The sequence below is a fragment of the Neofelis nebulosa genome, chromosome 17, assembly GCF_028018385.1.
Source record: "Neofelis nebulosa isolate mNeoNeb1 chromosome 17, mNeoNeb1.pri, whole genome shotgun sequence".
Lineage (NCBI taxonomy): Eukaryota > Metazoa > Chordata > Mammalia > Carnivora > Felidae > Neofelis > Neofelis nebulosa.
In genome coordinates this window covers 6,500,234-6,519,764 of record NC_080798.1, presented here as the reverse complement: position 1 = coordinate 6,519,764, position 19,531 = coordinate 6,500,234, and the positions used below count along the sequence as shown (strand labels likewise).

The 19,531-nt window shown below is 43.7% G+C and overlaps 1 protein-coding gene and 1 long non-coding RNA gene across 9 annotated transcripts in view; one reads left to right on the top strand and one right to left on the bottom strand.

Moving 5' to 3' along the window:
• LOC131499938 (uncharacterized) overlaps window positions 1-11,703 on the top strand; it is a 115,364-nt gene extending 103,661 nt beyond the window's left edge. The window contains exons 3-5 of one of the 8 annotated variants that reach the window (XR_009256106.1): window positions 9,586-9,752; window positions 10,241-10,296; window positions 11,442-11,703. This is a non-coding gene — a long non-coding RNA (uncharacterized LOC131499938). Of the gene's footprint in view, window positions 1-9,585; window positions 9,763-10,240 lie in introns of all 8 variants that reach the window. The other 7 variants (XR_009256100.1, XR_009256104.1, XR_009256108.1 and 4 more) reach the window with 7 other exon arrangements.
• Window positions 443-9,589, bottom strand: LOC131499857 (zinc finger protein 677-like). Its single transcript, XM_058708308.1, has 2 exons — window positions 9,227-9,589; window positions 443-3,535 (listed from the first exon to the last, which is right to left on the bottom strand). Exons 1-2 carry the CDS (start codon window positions 9,507-9,509, stop codon window positions 1,479-1,481), a joined length of 2,340 nt encoding a protein of 779 aa, XP_058564291.1. The 5' UTR covers window positions 9,510-9,589; the 3' UTR covers window positions 443-1,478.
• Window positions 11,704-19,531: the final 7,828 nt, after the last annotated feature.

Here is a 19,531-nt window from a genome sequence, read left to right as displayed (position 1 = left end):
GTACCTCTACACTGTATTCTGGTTGTTTTGATGAAGTTCTTCTCTCTGATAATTGCTTTTAGCTCCCCAAAATAAGACTAAATTTTCACTTATCTTTGATATACAACCACTATTTTCATTACAGGGAGAGGATGACTATCATTTCTTCTCCATTATTTCTAGCACATAAGCAGTCCCTGCTAACCTATCATGAAAATCTAAGTCTCTCAATCTTTTTTAAAATTTTTTTTCAACGTTTTTTATTTATTTTTGGGACAGAGAGAGACAGAGCATGAACGGGAGAGGGGCAGAGAGAGAGGGAGACACAGAATCGGAAACAGGCTCCAGGCTCTGAGCCATCAGCTCAGAGCCTGACGCGGGGCTCGAACTCACGGACCGCGAGATCGTGACCTGGCTGAAGTCGGACGCTTTAACCGACTGCGCCACCCAGGCGCCCCAGTCTCTCAATCTTAAAGCCTGCTTTTTCATGCTATCTGGCACAACAGTGGTTTCTGATAATCCAGTGGCCCTCTGTTGTACTGACAAATCTGTAGAAGGGATCCTGAACATACTATTTACATCACTGTTTGACATATATTCTCTGCCCAACCCATTTTCTCATTCAATACCACACAACATTGTATGTTAAAATTCAGTGTTCCTTCAGGATACATGGATAAGAATGATTCTCATTTAATAAAGTAGGCCCTTTTATCATATTGATCTGCTCCCAGAAACCATCATGGTAACACACAAAAAAAAACATGTAATGAAAGTAGAACACCAAACTTCAGGTTGAAAGACATCAATAGTAATGTAGGCTTTTTAAGAAACCTCAAATTAAAAACAAAAAAAAAGTAGTTTTAAAAGAAATGGTACAGGGGCACCTGGGTGGCTCAGTGGGTTAAGCATTGACTCATGGTTTCAGCTCAGGTCCTGATCTCATGGTTTATGAATTTGAAACCCACACTGGGCTCTGTGCTGACAGCACAGAGACTGCTTGGGATTCTCTCTCCCTCTCTCTCTCAAAATAATAAAAAAAGATGGCACTTAAAAAAATTTTTTTTAATAAATGGCACATCACTACTAAAGATCACCTTGTTCCATTGACACTCATCTCATGAGTCTTAAATGATTTTGACTTTTAATTACTGTGAAGAATTTAACATCTGAGGTTGATTAATCTTGGACTAGACTTAATTCTCCCTAGTATAAATCCTCTGATACATAGTGTATTGTGGAAAATGGTTAAATGATTCTCATTCATTATGTTTCTTTTTTACTCACATTTTTAAAAAGTTTATTTATTTTGAGAGAGAGTGGAGAAGGGGCAGACAGAAGGAGAAAGACAGAGAGAGAGACAGAATCCCAAATAGGTTCTGCACCACCAGCATGGAGCCCAATGCAGGGCTCAAACTCATGAACAAGATCATGACCTGAGCTGAAGTCGGTCACTTAACTGACTGAGCCACCCAAGCACCCCACCATTCATTACATTTCTAAGGTTCCTTTTCAGTATGAATTCTTTGGTGAATCCTGAGGTCAGACCATTGTTGAAAGGCCTTGCCACATTCAATACATTTGTATGGTTTCTCTCCAGTATGCATTCTCTCATGACCCCAGAGGTGCGAACGTTTGATAAAAGCCTTCCCACACACAATACATTTGTGTGGTTTCTCTCCAGGATGTATATTCTGATGTCTTATGAGGCTTGAATACTGCTTAAAGGCTTTGTCACATTCATTACATTTGTAAGGTTTCTCCCCAGTATGAATTCTCTGATGAATTGTAAGGTTTGAATTTTGACTAAAAGCCTTGCCACACACATTACATTTATATGGTTTCTCTCCAGTATGGATTCTTTGATGTCGAGTAAGGCGTGAACACCAGTTAAAGGATTTGCCACACTCATTACATTTGTAGGGTTTCTCTCTTCCATGAATTCTCTGATGATCCCCCAGGCTTGAGCTTTGAATAAAAGCATTACCGTGTATACCTGATTCATCATGTTTCTTTTCAGTATGTATTTTCTGATGTCTAGTAAGGTGTACAAGCTGTGTATATGCTTTATCACATTCATTACATTTATAAGGTTTCTCACCAGTATGGTTTTTTTTATGTTTAGTTAGGCTTGAACGCACAGTAAAGGCTTTGCCACATTCATTACATTTGTGAGGTTTCTCACCAGTATGAATTCTCTGATGATCCACAAGACTTGAACTTTGGATAAAAGCCTTACCACATTCATTACATTTGTATGGTTTTTCTCCAGAATGAATTTTCTGATGTTTCACAAGACTTGAAATGTGGATAAAAGCCTTGGCACACACAGTACATTTGTGTGGCTTCTCTCCAGGATGTACATTCTGATGCTTAGTGAGGTGTGAGCACTGCTTAAAAGCCTTGCCACACTCATTACATTTATAAGGTTTCTCGCCAGTATGGATTCTTCGATGAATCCTGAGGGTAGACCACTGCCTAAAAACCTTGCCACATTCAATGCATTTGTATGGTTTCTCTCCAGTATGAATTCTCTTGTGATCCCAAAGATATGAACGTTTGGTAAAACCCTTACCACATTCATTACATTTGTAAGGTTTCTCTCCTGTATGAATTCTCTCATGACGCCAGAGGTCTGAACACTTGATAAAAGCCTTACCACATTCATGACATTTGTGTGGTTTTTCTCCAGTATGAATTCTCCAATGGTTTGTAAGGTGGGAATTTTGATTAAAGACCTTGTCACATATATTACATTTATATGGTTTCTCTCCGGTATGGATTCTCTGATGTCTTGTGAGGTTTGAGAACTGCTTAAAGGCTTTACCACACTCATTACATTTGTATGGTCTCTGCTCAGAATGAATTCTCTGATGACTAGTAAGGACTGAATGATGGCTAAAAGTCTTTCCACATTCGTTACATTTGTATGGTTTTTCTCTAACTTTTGTTTTCTGGTGCTGTGTAAGCAATGAAGGACACATAAAAACCTTTCCATATTTATTACAAATGTTGGTTTTGACACTAGGAGGCAATCTCTGAAGTGGCAAAATGGAACAAGTTTTGACAGACTTCTCAACTTGATTACATCCACTAATTTTCTCCTCGGTTTGAAATAATTCAGCCAGATGCGACTGGGAGCTTAATGCAATTCTATTTTCAAAACATTTTGTATACTTGTTTCCTGCATAGATTATATTGGTTTTTATTTTTAACAAATTCTTTATTAATGATTTCCCTTGTTTAAAATATTGATATGTACTTTTTCTTAAAGAAACACTGTGCTTTAAAGGTAAATTAATCCAGGATTTGCTGTCTTGTTTATCTCTTCGACCACTGAGATTTAGGTTATCTGTCACAAGCATTCCTTTTAAATTTCTTTCTTCATATTCGCACTTGCTCTCAAATTCATACGTATTTCCCCAGACTTCCCTGAAGTCAAAATCCTCAAGGCCATGGCTTTCAGGTCTTCCCAAGAGCACTGACTGGTATAATTCTCCATTATTAATGTCTTTCTTTGGTAATAATTCCCTGATCACGAATGTAGCAGAGCTATCTGAAAGATATATAAAAAAAAGTCTTCATATTAACTAGAGTTGCAAGATGGTTGTTAGACTAAAACTTACATTGAAGAAATAAAAACTTCTCAACCAAAGTCTGTAAATGTTTAAGAAGGCAAAGTGAATAGAATCTTTTAATAAAAGATAACATGTATTTCGAATTATATTAAGAGAAACCTACTTTGAAACACCCTATGACCAAATCATTCACATTATGTAAACTTATATAAGTTCTGAAAGAAAGTGTATTCTTTGCCCACCACATCAAAACACACACCAAATGCCAGTAGACAGATAGGTGTGTTGTACTGAAAACATATTATACAAATGCATATTTACAGTATAATTACTATATGCAAATAAATGATGAGGCACAGTTCTACATGAAGTAATGACAATCCATAAAAATATGAATTAGGGACGCCTAGCTGGCTCAGTCGGTAAAGCATGTGACTCATGATCTCGGGGTCATGAGTTTGAGCCTGATGTTGGGTATAGAGATTCCTTAAAAATAAAGTCTTTCAAAAAAAAATGAATAAGATAAATACCTGGAAGTTACAAACTATAAAAGTAAAAATAAAAAGGTAATAAGAAGTCAAGAATAATTTAATACATCATTGGAATAAGAAAATATTCTTAATATCTACTCTAAAACTGTCTATGCTGTATGCAGAATAGGCATTTTAGAACATTTAACAATTGGTGAATTGCAGTCATATTCCATACTAGATACTGAAACTCCTAATCTGTAGATGACAAGTTAATAAATGAAATTTTTAAATTAAACCAAGATAAATCCAACAGGTAAATAATAAGTAACCACACACACAATTATAGACTGGAATTCTAATGATTTCTCTCTTAATAACAAGGGAAAGGACTTATATTCCAGAAAGAGCACACAATATGAGAATTGGAAAACATGTTGAGAAAAGCTTCCACATATTCATAGCAGTCTAAGTTACACACATGCCCAGTGGCTTCTGAAATATCAGTTTTCAGATAAATAGTATTGTAAATAACTGGGTAAATAGTAAATAGTATTGTAAAGAACTGGGTAAAAGTAACAGCATGAAAATCGTGGAATATTCTAAGTCCATCTCTCTACAAAAACAGCAAGTAAGTTGGCAAAAACTGTCAGAATCAACTTTATCAAAATTCTGGAAACCAAACAAAGATTTATAGCAATCATGTAGGTACTTAAGAAAAAGGCAGCTGATCTCAGTTGGAGAGATTTTAACATTTTAACTTCCCCTGGCCCAATCCCATTCTCTACAGCATAGAGGCAGCCCATGTTCCTGCTATAGGTCCCATGTACTGGGAGTGGCAGAACAGACTTGATTCTCTAAGAATTGTGGGTTTTACTTTGATCTGCTTGGTGGCTCACTGAAAAACTGGCTCAAAAAGTTTTGCCTTTGCCGAATTCAAGAGGTGCTATGCCAGGTGGGGTGGGAGTGGTGTCCATTTGACAAGCATATTTAAAGGCAAGTATACTAGCAGACGGCACACTTGGGGCCAAGAGAAGACACTGTGAAGCCAGGGATGAAGGGCTGGGGAGTAAAATGCTTTGGGGAATAAGGGCTTTGAAAAACAGCTACACGTTCCTAGGAATCTAAGTCGTGCACATTCCCAAGGTGGGGCCAGTGCTCAGAAAACACATGAGGTGACCCTGTGCCTCACCTCCTGCTAACCTTCAGGTCGGCAGAAGCAGGAGGTAAAGGCTAAGACCCCACTGTAAACTGCCAAGCTGAGTTTTGGGTATTCCCAAACAAACGTACAAAGTCTATTTCCAAAGACTAGGAGTTTCTTGCTTTTTGGTTTTTTTGGTTCCAGGTGTTTGATAAGTTATGCGTTTAATCACTAGCTCACCACTAAGCAAACCAGATGTGACAAAGAATACAGACTTTACAAAACTGACTCAGAAAAATGACTAAACAGACAACAGCAACTGCAGTAAACAACAATAAGCAATGCTGAGGTGTGGGTATGGGTGGGGGAGAATGTGACATCCAGAGTTGTCATAATACTCAAAATGTTTAACTTAACATAATTATAAGGCAGGCAAACCAACAATAATGTATAGCCCATACATAGGAAAAGAAGCAATTTAACAAAGATTGTCCCTGAGGAAGCCCAGACATCAGACTTTGCTAGACAAAGAATTTATGTCACTATTTTGAAAGAACTATGGTTAAATAACTATGAAGAGACCATATGCAAATAACCAAAGGACCCAATGACAGCAATATTTCTCAAAACTGAGAACATCAAGAAAGAGGCAGAAATTATAAAAAGGAACCAGAATCGACATTCTGGAGCTGAAAAGTACAGAAACTAAAATGGAAAAAGCCCTAAGGGAGTTTAACACCAAATTGAACAGACAAATTGAACAAATTAAGTCCACTGAGATTACTCAGTCTCAGCAGAAGAAAAAAGCATGAAGAAAAATGAATGGAACAAGAGACTTGTGGGGCACTTTCAAGTGTACCAACATAGATCATGGGAATCCCAGAAGGAGAGGACAGAATGAAATGGGCAGAAAAAATATTTGAAGTAATAAGGCAGAAAAATTCCCAAATTTGGTGAAGTACATAAACCTACAAACATATCCAAGGAGTTCAGCAAGGCCCGAGTGAGATAAACTGAAAGATGCCCACAGTGAAACACTTCATAATCAAGTTGTCAAAAGCCAAAGACACAGAACCCTGAAAGCGGCAAAGGGTAGTTCCTCTGGTAAAAGAGATCGTCAATAAAATTACCCAATGATTTCACACCAGAAACCGTATGGACCAGAAGGCAACGGGATGACATTTTCACAGTGCTAAAGAGAAATAAAGGTCTATTAAGAATTCTACACACTTCAAACTATCCTTCAAAAATAGAAGAAAACTTAAAACGTTGCCAGAAAAACAAAACAAAACAAAACTGGGGAGTCCCTTGCTGGAAGACCAGTCTAACAAAAAATTAGTAAAGGGAATGCTTGAGGCTAATATGAACGAAGAAACAAAAATGCGAATCCACATCAAGAAATAAGAAACAGTAATAAAGACCGTAGACTGGTGAGTATAAGGTTAGTATTGTGTTTTCAATTTGTCACTCTTTTTCCCTATTGATTAAAACAACATCAAACAGTATTTAAAATCTGTGATTTAAATGTGAACCACTGATGGTCACACAATATATATACAGAATTTGTGACAGCAGCAGAGGAGAGAAGGACAGGATTTATAGAAGCAAAGTTTTTAGGGGCGCCTGGGTGGCTCAGTCGGTTAGGCATCTGACTTCAGCTCAGGTCATGATCTTATAGTCTGTGAGTTTGAGCCCTGCATTGGGCTCTGTGGTGACAGTGCAGAGCCTGGAGCCTGCTTCAGATTCTGTGTCTCCCACTCTCTCTCTGCCCCTCCCCTGCTCGCGCTCTGTCTCTCTCATAAATAAACACTAAAAAAAAATAAAAAGAAGAAAGTTTTTAGATACAGGCATACCTTGGAGATACTGTGGGCTCAGAGAGCAATGCGAATCTAATGACTTTTTTGTTTTCCTAGTGTCTGGAGTATCAGAAAAAACAGACTTTAAGTAAAAATTGTTACGAGACAAAGGACAATATATATTTTAAAAAGTATAACTCATTAAGGAATTACAGCAAATACGAACATATACACAAGAGAACCCCAAGATATATGAAACAAATATTTATAGAATTGAAGGGAGAAATAAAAATAGTTGTGGAAGAGTATTTGGAGACTTCCAGACCTCACTTTCAATGATGGAGAGTACAGCCAGACAGAAATTCAGGAAGGACACAGACAATTTTAGCCGAGTATAAACCAGCAAGCACTGACAGACGTATATGGAGCACCCCGCCCATAAGAGCAAAATACGTTCTTCCCCACTTGCACGTGGGACATTCTCCAGGACAGACCATATATCAGTCCATGAAGTAAGTCTCAACAAATTGAAAAAGAGTGAAATCATACAAAGTATTTTCTCTAACCACAGAAGAATGAAACTTGACATTAGTAACTGAAGGAAAACTGGAAAGGACGTAAATACATGAAGATCTTTAAACACTTAAAAAATCCCATGGGTCAAAGAAGGTATCACACAGCAAAGTAGAAAATACTTTGAGAGAAAAGTAACAAAAACACATAACATAGCGAAACTTACAGTATAGTGTGGTGTGGACGTGCTTATACTGCTGCTGAGTCAAAGCAGTTTCAGGGCTGGATTGAGAGACCCACCCACCCCTGTGACACACACTCTGACGTGGGGCAAAAGCAAAACTGAAGAAAGGGCCTGAAGAGGCAGAGAGCTCTGGGCCCACAGATGCTGATGTTTTCCAACACCAGGAGCAGTTCTCCTAAGCACACAGATTGAGGATGATCCTAGAGAAGTCCTGATGCCAGGATTGGGGAGGCTTCAGCTCTGACCCGTGTGGACTGGGAACAAGAATGGAATGAGAAAAGAAAGAAAGAGAATGAGAATGAGAAAAGAATGAGAAAGAGAGAACCCCTTAAAACCAGCCCCCTAGTGCCCTTCATGGTCAAGGAACAAAAGAGGTCACAGGGGCATGGACGCCTGGCTGGCTCAGCAAGAGGGCGTGCAACTCTTGATCTTGAGTTTGTAAGATCAAGCCCCACGTTAGGTGGAGAGATTACTTAAAAATAAAATCTTAACATTTATTTATTTTTGAGAGCATGAGCTGGAGAGGGGCAGAGAGAGAGGGGGATACATAATCCGAAGCGGCTCTAGTCTCTGGGCTGTCCGCACGGAGCCCTACGTGGGGCTGGAACCCACAAACCAGGAGATCGCGACCTAGGCCGAAGTCTGACACTTAACCAACTGAACCACTCAGGTGCCCCAAAAATAAAATCTTAAAAAAAAAAAAAGAAGAGGTCATGGGGCACTTAATAGAGTGCTACAGGTCATGGCCAAGATTTTGCCTTGGTCTTTGCATGAGCTGGGGGCTAGGAGGATGCATTTCTACACGTCTGAAGGGAGTGATGAGGGGAAGGGAAGCAAACTTTACCTCTGAGAGCTCACAAGAAAGACACATTTGTTTTCCCACAGAACTCCCCCACTGGTGGAGAGTTCCCCAAACACCATTAATGGTGCGGCCTCCTCTCTGCCCTTCTGAGCTCTTGCCTATGTTCCCACCCGTTTGGTTTTTTCACTGTTTTCACCTTGCTCTCCAGTCTGGGGCTCTTTCCCTTGCTCCAAAATAGAGATATCATTCAAGACAGAAAGAGAGATTCCTGCTTATAAAAAGAAAGGAATGAAAAAAAGGAATGTGATGTGCTGTATCTTTTCCAGAATCCAATTCCAGCCCTTTGTTCAGCTGAGGAGAGAGAATGTTACAGATGTCTAGAAAAACATTCCACAGGCCTCTTCACTCTCTCCTGAATGCTTATGGAATATTTTTAAAACACAGATATCCAGCTCTCTTCCAAGAACTACTGAGTCAGAAGTACACGGATCTAAGTGGATCCAGAATGAGACATTTTTTAAAGTTTGCCATAAGGTTTTGTTCTTCCTCAACTTCTGGAGGCACCACTAATCTAGGGTGGGGTGGGCAGACCATCTGACGAAAGGGGGAGTGGAAGGGGATGCCGCCTCATAAAAGTTCTCATTTCAAAATGAACCCAGCCTCAATCTCCATCAAGCAGAGCAAGGGCTCCCAAGAGACTCACTGGGGCAGATCCCGACTTCTGGAGGGACATTTTCCTTGCCCAGGGAGACCAGGTTCCTGTAGTTCTCCAGCATCACGTCCCTGTACAAGGCCCTCTGAGCGGGGTCCAGGCACACCCATTCCTCCTGAGAGAATTCTATGGCCACGTCCCTGAAGGTCAACTGTTCCTGAAATGAAAAACACATTTCACCACGGATCCTTGGGGGTGAGTTCTCCTGTTCACACAAAATATGAGCGGGAGAGCAGTGTAAGGACCGATTCAACCAAAGTGAATGTTCTGACATATCATTTTGGGCAAGAACAGGTAACTGTGAGCAATTCTTAGGTCCCTAATTTTGTTTCATTATATTTTTCCATCAGAGGATATCGAATCCACTACATCACTGTAGATTTCCCATTTTTGTGGACAATAAAAAGAACGATATAAATGAAAAATATCCAACACACAGTTGATTATATGGACACCGTACACCTGACGTTCTCCTAAGTGACAGTTCTACACACCTAGTGGATCTAGAGCACAAGAGGTAACTTCAGGTGTGACAAACTATATGCAAAAATATAAATACATGTTTTCATTTAAAGTCAGACATTTAGCCATTATGGAATGTATACATCAAATGGAGTTTATTCCACTAAAAACAACAAAAAAAGGATTCGGGTTGATGAACTTTACTAATGTACATTAATTGAACTAAATAGAACACAGGTTGGTCACAGCAGATCTTTGAAGAAATATTGGATGATTAAAAATAAAAAAAAACCCAAAAACAAAGGGGGCGGGGGGCGCCTGGGTGGCTCAGTCAGTTAAGCATCTGACTTCGGCTCAGATCACGGGTCATGATCTCTCGGTTCCTGAGTTCAAGCCCCGCATCTGGTTCTGTGCTGACAGCTCAGAGCCTAGAGCCTGCTTAAGAATCTGGAACTCCCCTCTCTCTGCCCCTCCCCATCTCATGCTCTGTCTCTCTCAAAATATAAATGTTAAAAAAAATTTTTTTTAAATCATACCAAACAGGACATCTGAAACGTTTTTATTGAGGAAGAACTTTCCACCAAGCATCACAATCCACAGTAAGCACTGGAAGCATTTCCACCAAAGGTGAGGCTGAGGTATGTGGGCCAGCCAGGCTCCTGCCATTCACCGCTGCTCTGGATGCGTAAGCTGGGCCCAGCTGGGGGGAAACACTCATTCCCATTAGAAGTTGCACTGAGGAACCTATTTGCAAGACATTTCCCAACCTATGTGAAGGACATAACAAAGACATGACCAAAAACTGACAAACCTAATTCTTTTTGTTTTTTAATTTTTTTAATGTTTTTTTATTTTTGAGAGAGAGAGAACACGAGCAGTGGAGGGGCAGAGAGAGAGGGAGACATGGAATCTGAGGCAGCCTCCAGGCTCCGAGCTGTCAGCAAAGAGCCCAACGCGGGGCTCGAACTCATGAACCACAAGATCATGACCTGAGCCAAAGGCAGATGCTCAGCTGACTGAGCCACCCAGGCACTCCCAAACCTAATTCTTACTGGAGGTGTGGTCACATAAAGACCTCAGTGATTTAGAAACTCAGAGCAATTCAAATGCAGAAGAAATGTGGGATTTAAAAAAACGAAACAGTGGCCATTGTGCTGAGGAAAAATAATTTTGAAAAGAAAAATTAAATGGAGAGATTTGCCAAAGAACACATGAACCTATTAATGTGTGTGTTACATGAAACTTTACAATCAATGAAATAAATAACTACAAGATATATACAAAAAGCCAATTTAAGGAGATAATTTTAAGAAAAGAGTACTAAATGGAACATAATACCTTGAGATCATGCTAGCTCAGATCTGCCTAAGAAAGATCAGAAAGTAGAGGGCAAGAAGGAAAGATTTACATTTCACTGCAAAACACTGATGAAGACACAAGGCTGTGTGTAAAGAATTAAGCCATAAAACAGCCCTTAAAAATAAATCAAAGGAGAACAGCAAAGTATGAAAATCCAGGTTTTATTCCCACAAAACTAATGAAAGTTACAAGTAGGTGGAAAATGGAAATACAACGGATTGTCAATTTCTCCCCAGTTTTCAAACACAAAGAGATTACAGTACCAATTTTGCTTACATCAGGGGGGAAATCTCACGTGTTGTTGTGGGATGGGGTACTTCGTAGCTTTAGGAGACCATATCGGACAGAATCTATCCTAATGTGAAATGCACTTTCCTTAACCCAGTAATCACACGTTGAGTTGTCTGACCCAGAGAAATCCTGAGACATCTGCAGAGAGGCCGGCCTACTCCTACACAGCCACCGTGGCATTCTTTACATCAGCGAAAAATGGCAAAGGTCCCCGTGTGTCCCCATTAAGAAAATGATCCAATGAGGCTCTAAATGAGCAAGCTGTGTCTGATTGTGTTGATTAACATGAAAAGAGTGTCTAGACGTGCTATGTAAATTTTTCTAATTTGCATAATAAAATGTTACGACAAACTTCATCGAGATTTCCTAAAATTTTTTTTTTTTTTTTAAACGTTTTTTATTTTATTTTTTGGGACAGAGAGAGACAGAGCTGAACGGGGGAGGGGCAGAGAGAGAGGGAGACACAGAATCGGAAACAGGCTCCAGGCTCCGAGCCGTCAGCCCAGAGCCTGACGCGGGGCTCGAACTCACGGACCGCGAGATCGTGACCTGGCTGAAGTCGGACGCTCAACCGACTGCGCCACCCAGGCGCCCCGAGATTTCCTAAAATTTTATACCAGTGTTAAATGCATTTGTATCAGGTTTGAACTGACTCCTGCCACAGAACTGACAACATCGGTTCCCTGTGGAGACATGAAGGGTGGGGATGTGACAGGGAAGGGCATCCCCTTCTGACTACATCTTCGTGCCTAAGTTGCTTCTTGGTCTGGAGCTTATTCAATCAACCAATCAATACATGTCACTCACTCATGTGATGTCTAAGGTCAATGAGATATAATACTTAAAAATAATGGTGGAACCAGATGGCTACAGCCCCTCTGATGGTGAAGATAAAGTTTTATGCTCCAGATCTGGGCTAAATTAACACCATTTTCATCTAAAACATCTGCCTCACAAGAGCTGCTGTAGGAATGCCATGGTCTCTGTGGGACAGATGTGCTGAGAATGATTTTTTTAAAACCTTTACCATTGATTAGGTTGACTCCACACTGTAAAACCAACTATGGAATAAAACATCCACTATCACGGATGCTGATTTCTGAACTTGATTCTAAATTAGTAGTTTGGAACCATAAACACCATGGTGCACTTGTTTAGCTCTGAATGCATTACAAGGTCAGGCAGAGCTGCTTTCTTCTTACCACTCTTCTTTTCCAGAATCTTCCAACTCTTCCTACACACGAATCCAGGACTTCCACACACGGCTTCTTTCATCCCGGTCAACAGAGAGCCTACTATGTGTCCAGAGGCAGCCCCTAAACACCCCCTGCAGCCCAGCCACACTGACACCACCTGTCTCCACTCGCCTGCTGCGAAGCCCCTCAGGATGTGCCCAGTGCAGCCCCCTCACAGGCTCCGATCCCTGGGTCACTACGAGCTGGACCCAGGGGGAAGGCCTGGGGGAGTGTGGACAAACACTTCAGACTCAGACAAGGTTAGCAAGTCCAAGAAGGGCCTTGCAGGAATGAGAGACAGGAAATCGACCCAGGATGTGACTTCACCTGACAGACGGCCATTCCCGACTCCTTTCCTTTGCTCTTCCTCCCTTTCCAGGATTCTTCCTCAGGCAGGATCAGGCTTGGAATTCAATCCTAAGTGTCAAGAAAAGGCAGCTTAACACTTTGAGTCAGTCTGGGTCCTTCCCGTCCTGCATCCTCACACGGGAAGGCCTCTCCGTGTGAAAACACAGGGGGTGCCCTGGGACAGTGGACTCCTCCAGAGGCCAGCAAGTGACCTTCCCACCCTTCTTCTTCAGAACCGGCTCCCACCCTGGTGAAGCCCCTGCACACGGCATCAGTGGGGACCTGGGCGGGACCTGACCCTCCCCTGCAGGTCACAGGCCCGCCCTGATCACACCCCATGCAGAGCGGGGCCCCCTCACCTCTCGCTGGGTCAGGGGCTGATGTCAGCCTCAGACATGCAGCACCACAGCCTTGGTGCTCAGCGCTGGAGACACATAAGAAACCCCCGTGGCACTTTAACTAGGACTGAGATCAGGCCCTGTCTCCCCTTGGCCATTTGAAGGGAATCTTTGGGAGGAACACAAGAGCTGTATCTGCAGACAGCCTCAGATTTACAGCGTGAAGCTGGGTGGAGCACACTCAGGAGGCCCACCCAGCACATCCCCCTTCTGGCTCTGGATCCCCAGGGGCCTTGCTGTCATGAATATCCAGCCAGTGGAAGGGGAAGGAGCAGGAGAGAGATGCCAAGGAGGCACTATGGACCAGAATTGGGGGTGGGGGCGTGGCTGGAATGTTAAAGGGAGCAGGGGCGAGAAGGCGCCACTGAGAGGTGATATCAGAACAAAGACCAGAGGAAAGAAGAGATTTTACCACCCGCACGTGAGGGGTCAGAGACTTCGAGGCAGAAGGACACCCATGTGAAGACCCTAAGGTAGTGGTGTTCTGAGCTCCAGAAAGGACAGAGAAGCCTGTGCAGCTGGAGCAGGGTGAGTAGAGGAGACAAGGAGGTAAGATCAGAAAGTATTAAAGGAAGCAAATCAGAAGGGACTGCATTCTTCAAAATGTCCCCCATACCTCATGTATTCCCTTATCCATTTTGAGTAAACATCTGATTTTTATTTATTTTGTCCTAAGTTAAAACACTAACAAGTAATGTCTGTTTTGCAAACATGTCAAGATGCCCATCTAAGCCCAGGAAATACAGGGTCACCCTATATGCAGAGGCAGACTGCAAGGGACAGGTTTGGAGGAGTTTTGGGGGGGGGGTCACTGTTGGACATATTAAGGTGAAGATACCAGGCTGTTGTCCCAGCAGAGACATCGAGGAGACAGATGGGTGTAAAGGCCCCTGGTTTCAGGGGAGAAGTCTGGTGGAACAGTGAAAGGAGACATCAGTGTTGAAAGTCATGAGATGGGGCGAGGTGGAAAGGCAGGAAGTGAGAAGGGTTTCAAGGCCTAAGCCCATGGGTGCTCCTGCAGTCAGAGACCAAGGAGTTAGGAGAAACAGGCACCGGGAACGGACACATGAACATGGAGAAGAACGTTAAAACAGGTAAGTGGTAGTTTTACTTGTAAAAAACTAGTGTGATGTGGAAGCCAAGAGAAGAGTGCTTCAGAAAGAGGAGCCTGGTGTGCTGTTGCTGGGACAAGCATGAAGAGAAGGGGAAGCCAGTTCCTGGACTGAGAAGTGGGGAGGTCCCTGGTGACTCGGACATGGAGAGTCTCAGCGGCGCAGTGGATATGAAACAGAACGGGAACCAAGATCTGAAGCAGAGTATAAACAAGTGTTTAGTGTATTCTGCTCTAAAATGGAGCACACCCCAGGGCACTTACCACCACGGGGAATGCAGCTGATGGAAGGTTCTTTATTTTAGAGATGCGAGAAAAGGGGCGCCTGGGTGGCTCAGTCGGTTCAGGTCATGACCTTACCGCTTGTGAGTTCGAGCCCCGCATCGGGCTCTGTGCTGACAGCTCAGAACCTGGAGCCTGCCTCAGATTCTGTGTCTCTGTCTCTCTCTGCCCCTCCCCCACTCTCTCTGTCTCTCATAAATAAACATTAAAAATTTTTGTAAATAAAAATAAAGATGGGAGAATGTAGTAAAAGCCTCTTTTTTGTGTATTTTTTTTTTAAAGATGGGACGATATTGCCATATGTATATGCTGAACCAAATAAATGCCTGGAGGTAAAAATTGATGAGCAGGTCCAAAGGATCCTGAGGCTGTCATACTGTTGGACCTCACAGCTGTTCTGCAGCTGTTCCCAGAGACCCACCTCCAGCAAGCCTGCCTCAGTGAAAGCACCCACCTCCTGGGCCCCAGTCCCCCACTGTTTCCCTTCTTGACTCAGACACTCCTGCGGGTTCCCATGCTGTTTGTGCTACACTCCCAGCGGACACCCCACACACAATATTACACGACAGAACCTCCTAATCAGCTATGCACTTTGCCCAAAGATCCTACGCCATGTTCCTAATACCAGTCTTTTATTTTGGCAGGAAGACACCCACCAACCCAGGATTCGACACGTTCCCTCTTGGAGACCATACCCCAACGTCAGGCACCTCCATGATGCCATAATACAAGAGCAATGTCTGCAATGATCCACATACTCCAACTAGACTCCAGTACCTTCTGGAACACCCCCAACTGTCATCTGTATCCCACAAAACACATGTGATGCCTTCAGGAATGCTTTGCCTGAAATAATGAGATTTTCCCCACCAAAACCACCACAGATTACCCCCCAAATGGTGACATTTTCCCGTTAAACCCTTATGGGTCCTAAGAGATCCCACAAGTCAACCACGGAAACACTAGCTGCACTTCCTGAATCCACCCCTCAGGATTCAGGCACAAACTGCCCCACAGCTGTCAGTCTGGCTGCTATTTCTGGACAGCTCACTCCCTCCTTGTAAACGGCCTCTTCACCACAGCACCTGGCTGACCAGCCAGTGTCCAATGTCCGGTCGATGCAGGAAAGAGAAGGCTTTTCCTTCCCTCACATTGGACCAACTCTGGAAGGTCACCCCACCTGCAGAGCTCTAGGCTGTCGCCATACAGTGGAGTCTGGATTTTTGTCCCGAGGACAACCAGAAGCCAATGAAAGGATTAAAAGCCAGGGAATTCCCTCCCTGCTCTGTTTGTCCCTCTGCTGTCTCTGTCACTGTTGCCCCTCTTTCTGTCCCAGCACCACCTCTATCTGCCACGGCCCCAATGAGCTGTCTGAGCTTTTATTCCTTCCCCACTCTCACTCTGATGTGCCTGCTCCTTGCTGCCCCACTCCCATCACCGGTTAAGATCTCTCTCGTCCAGTGTGCTACCCTTCACCTCTCTGGAGATACCTTTTAATCTAGATTTCTCTTTCTTTTCTCCCTCTACTTTTCTGTGGTTCACTCCACTCTTACTCTCTCTCCACATCCACCTGCTCTTCCCTGTTTTACTCTTTCTTCCTTTCTCTCACACGTAGTTTTACTCATTCTCCCTCAGACTGTCCCTGCTTCGCCCCCAACCCTGACACTCACAACTGGAAAAAAAACCCCTGACACTCACAACTCTGCCCGCGAAGAACACTTTCCAGGGCGGCTTCAATAGTGGAAACACACCACGGCAAACACAGCCGGTGGATGCGAATCGTGCGCAAGAAGCTCCCAAGGCTGTGAGTACAAAGTGGAGTACTAACGGGGGAGGGGCCCGGCTCCGGAGGTGGCGTAGGTGGAGGGGGTGTCCGGAGAGGGGTGGTGCCTGCAGAACCGCAAGGCCAAGGAGACGTGGCTTCTGGGTCTGCACTAGCGCCTGGGGGAGACGAGAGAGGAGCAGCCTGGGGGCCAGAGAGGGAGGACGCGAAGGGTAAAGGGCCAGAGCGCGCGGAGTCCCGGGAGGGTTTTCAGCAGGAAAAAGACGCGGCAGGAGCGGTCTACCTGGACCGAAGGCGGACGGCCGGGGGCGGGGACGCGCCTCAGAGACTTTAACTCGAAATAGTTGTCGACCCCCGAACCCGCAGTGGGGCTCCCAGGCCTGGAATATCTGACGGTCCTGCCGAGAATCATCGGGCGCAGCACAAGCGCCTGAAGGGGGTTTTATCGTACGTGGTGACCCCCGAACTGCGGGTGTTGCGGATCGGAGGCCGGGGACGGGCAGGTGTATCGCAAACACCAGTGTTGAATCAGAAAAGCTGACACTGACCCACCGGAGGGTGTCCTTAGCTCCGTTTCCGGGTCTGCGGGAAACTGCGCGTGCGCAGCGTGCGGCGGGGAGGGGCCGCCCAGGGACGGGCCTTGGACAGTGGCCTGGACTGGACAGAAAGTGAGCGGCCGAAGGGGCGTGGCCGAAGTAGGCGTAGGGTCTGGGCCTCCGTCCCGCCCCTGGACGTTTCTCCGCACTTTCAGCCCTAAAGTGCCTTACTCCCTGCTTTTGAGTTTGTTTGAATCTCTTTGGTATCTCGTGGACCGAGCGGCCTCCTGGCTATTTGAAGTTAATATTTCAAACAACTTGAAGTAAAAGATTAGAGTTGTGAGAGCCACTTATATTAGAAGCCGAAATGTTTTCCTTTTTTAAATTGGAAATGGTGTAAGTCAAAGCTCTTTTTGCTGGCGGGAGGTATTGGGGAATAAAATTAAAAATAAAATCATCTCCCAACCCAGCAATCCTCTCCACAAAGGTAGTAGGAAAGAAAACTTTTCATTAGTGAGTAAGCTTTAAACCAGAATGTGACATGCATCACAGGCAATCTGTTGAGAGATTGCAAAGATAAATCTTACCCTGTCATAGAAGACAAGCAAGCGGATACGACCGATTACATACATGTTCTCAAGAAAGATAATAAGTTGTCCTCAAGAAGACATGACCACACCATTCGTCACACATAGCTCATCCTAACATTATCAGGTAAGCAGAGTGGCCATTTGTTTTAGCTAATTGGCTTTATCCAGAGAGAAAACAAACTTCTCATATTAATGACTGGAGGGAGTTTTGAAACTGGGAGCAAGGCACCTGCTGAGTTAGGCACCTATCTTCCCGCAGGAATTGGGAGGAGATAAATGTATTATCTCCTTTGATATTTACATTTCAAAGAGTTGACTCCCAGATCCTTGAGCAAACATTCCTGAGTTACAATGTTGGCAAGAGTCTTATTTAGCTTTTAAAAGACATACATGCATTCCAAACAGGCAGAGAAAACTTACAAGTTTCCTAAGAGAAATGCTCTAGGAAAAAGGAGGAAGAGAAGTCTCTTTTCCTCCCCCACCTTTTTAAGAGAGAATTAAATCTGTTTTCTCTCTCTCATTTTTAGTTTATATTTTTCCTTACAGAAACAGCATGCATTCACTAATATATAAATATTAATATATAAGCATATATTAATATATAAATATAAATCTATAAAATATATATATGTTTTAACAGCAGCAATGTGCTCACAAAAATGGTAGTGTGCACTATGTTTCAGGAACCACACACAAATTATGTGAGTTAATTCCTGTAATACCCTGGGAGTTGGGTTTTATATATCCATCTTCCTCAGGAGGATTTAGGTGCTGGGCTTTGCCTTGCTGGGGGTAGAGATTCTGTGTCTCTTTTGTCTCCCTATGACTGATCATTAAAATGGTCTTCATGTGACGGTAGCTCAATATACATGAAAGAAAAAAAGGCAAAGCAGTGGTGGGATTAGTGGTTCTGAGGGATTTTCTGATGGTGTGCTCATTTGTGTTCATGTATTTTGTTTTTAACATGTGGAACCATCAGTGGGCCCCCCAGGAGTTGGAGACATGGTGCTATGAGGAATTCCCTACACTTAGGTTATAACCAAAAAAGCAAATTTTCACTTATCAGATTTTAAGACCTTTGCTCCCCTTCATGTGCATCTGAGTGTCTTGAAAACCTGAGTGTCCTGGATGGGCAGCCAGAGGAGCTGCTCCGAGCTAAATTCTTCTCTAAGCACAAGACGTAGGACCTCGGGGTGGAAGTGGGTGGGAGGAGTGCAAGAGGCAAACTCCATATCTAAGAGGTTATTTGAGAGGGTACCTGGTCTGGCAGTTCTGTTAGGCCCTGGAGACCCCAGCTAGGCAGAAGAGATGGCCTTCCAAGGTGCAGATTCTGGAGGCAGCTGAACTCTGTGTGCCCTTTGTGCAAGGCCAGAAGTGTGCCATAGAAATCTAGGCATCTAGATTTCTAGAAAGCTAGAAATCTAGTTTGGGGAAGAGCAACTTTAGCTAAGACCTGTGAGCGCTCTATATGTCTATAAAGCACGGGGTAGTCGTGGGCTGCCAGCGCCAGCCTCTGTGCGGTCCTGTGGACACATGGAGGGTGAGAAACACTGCGTTCAGGCCCGGAGGGGCTGCCGGCTTCGCTGTGTGTGCTTGTTGGAGGGTTTGGGCAGGAAGGAAGAGGCAGAAAGGGCGAGAGTAGGAGAGATCAAGTACCCCAGGGACACCGCAGGATGGTGGGAGGACTCGGTGCCACATACTCATGGCCAGTCAGGGGTGAGCACTGTAGCTCCTTCCTGTGGGCTTGGGGTCAGACTGATTTCTGGCTGAGTGATCAGAGCCCCAAATCGGTAGAGGGACCAACTTGCTGCATGTTTGGATCCTGAGTAAGGAATACACAAGACAGTCTTTTGAGCAGAGGCGCTCCGCTTGGGCGAGCACCTTAACAGCAGTGCAAGCTC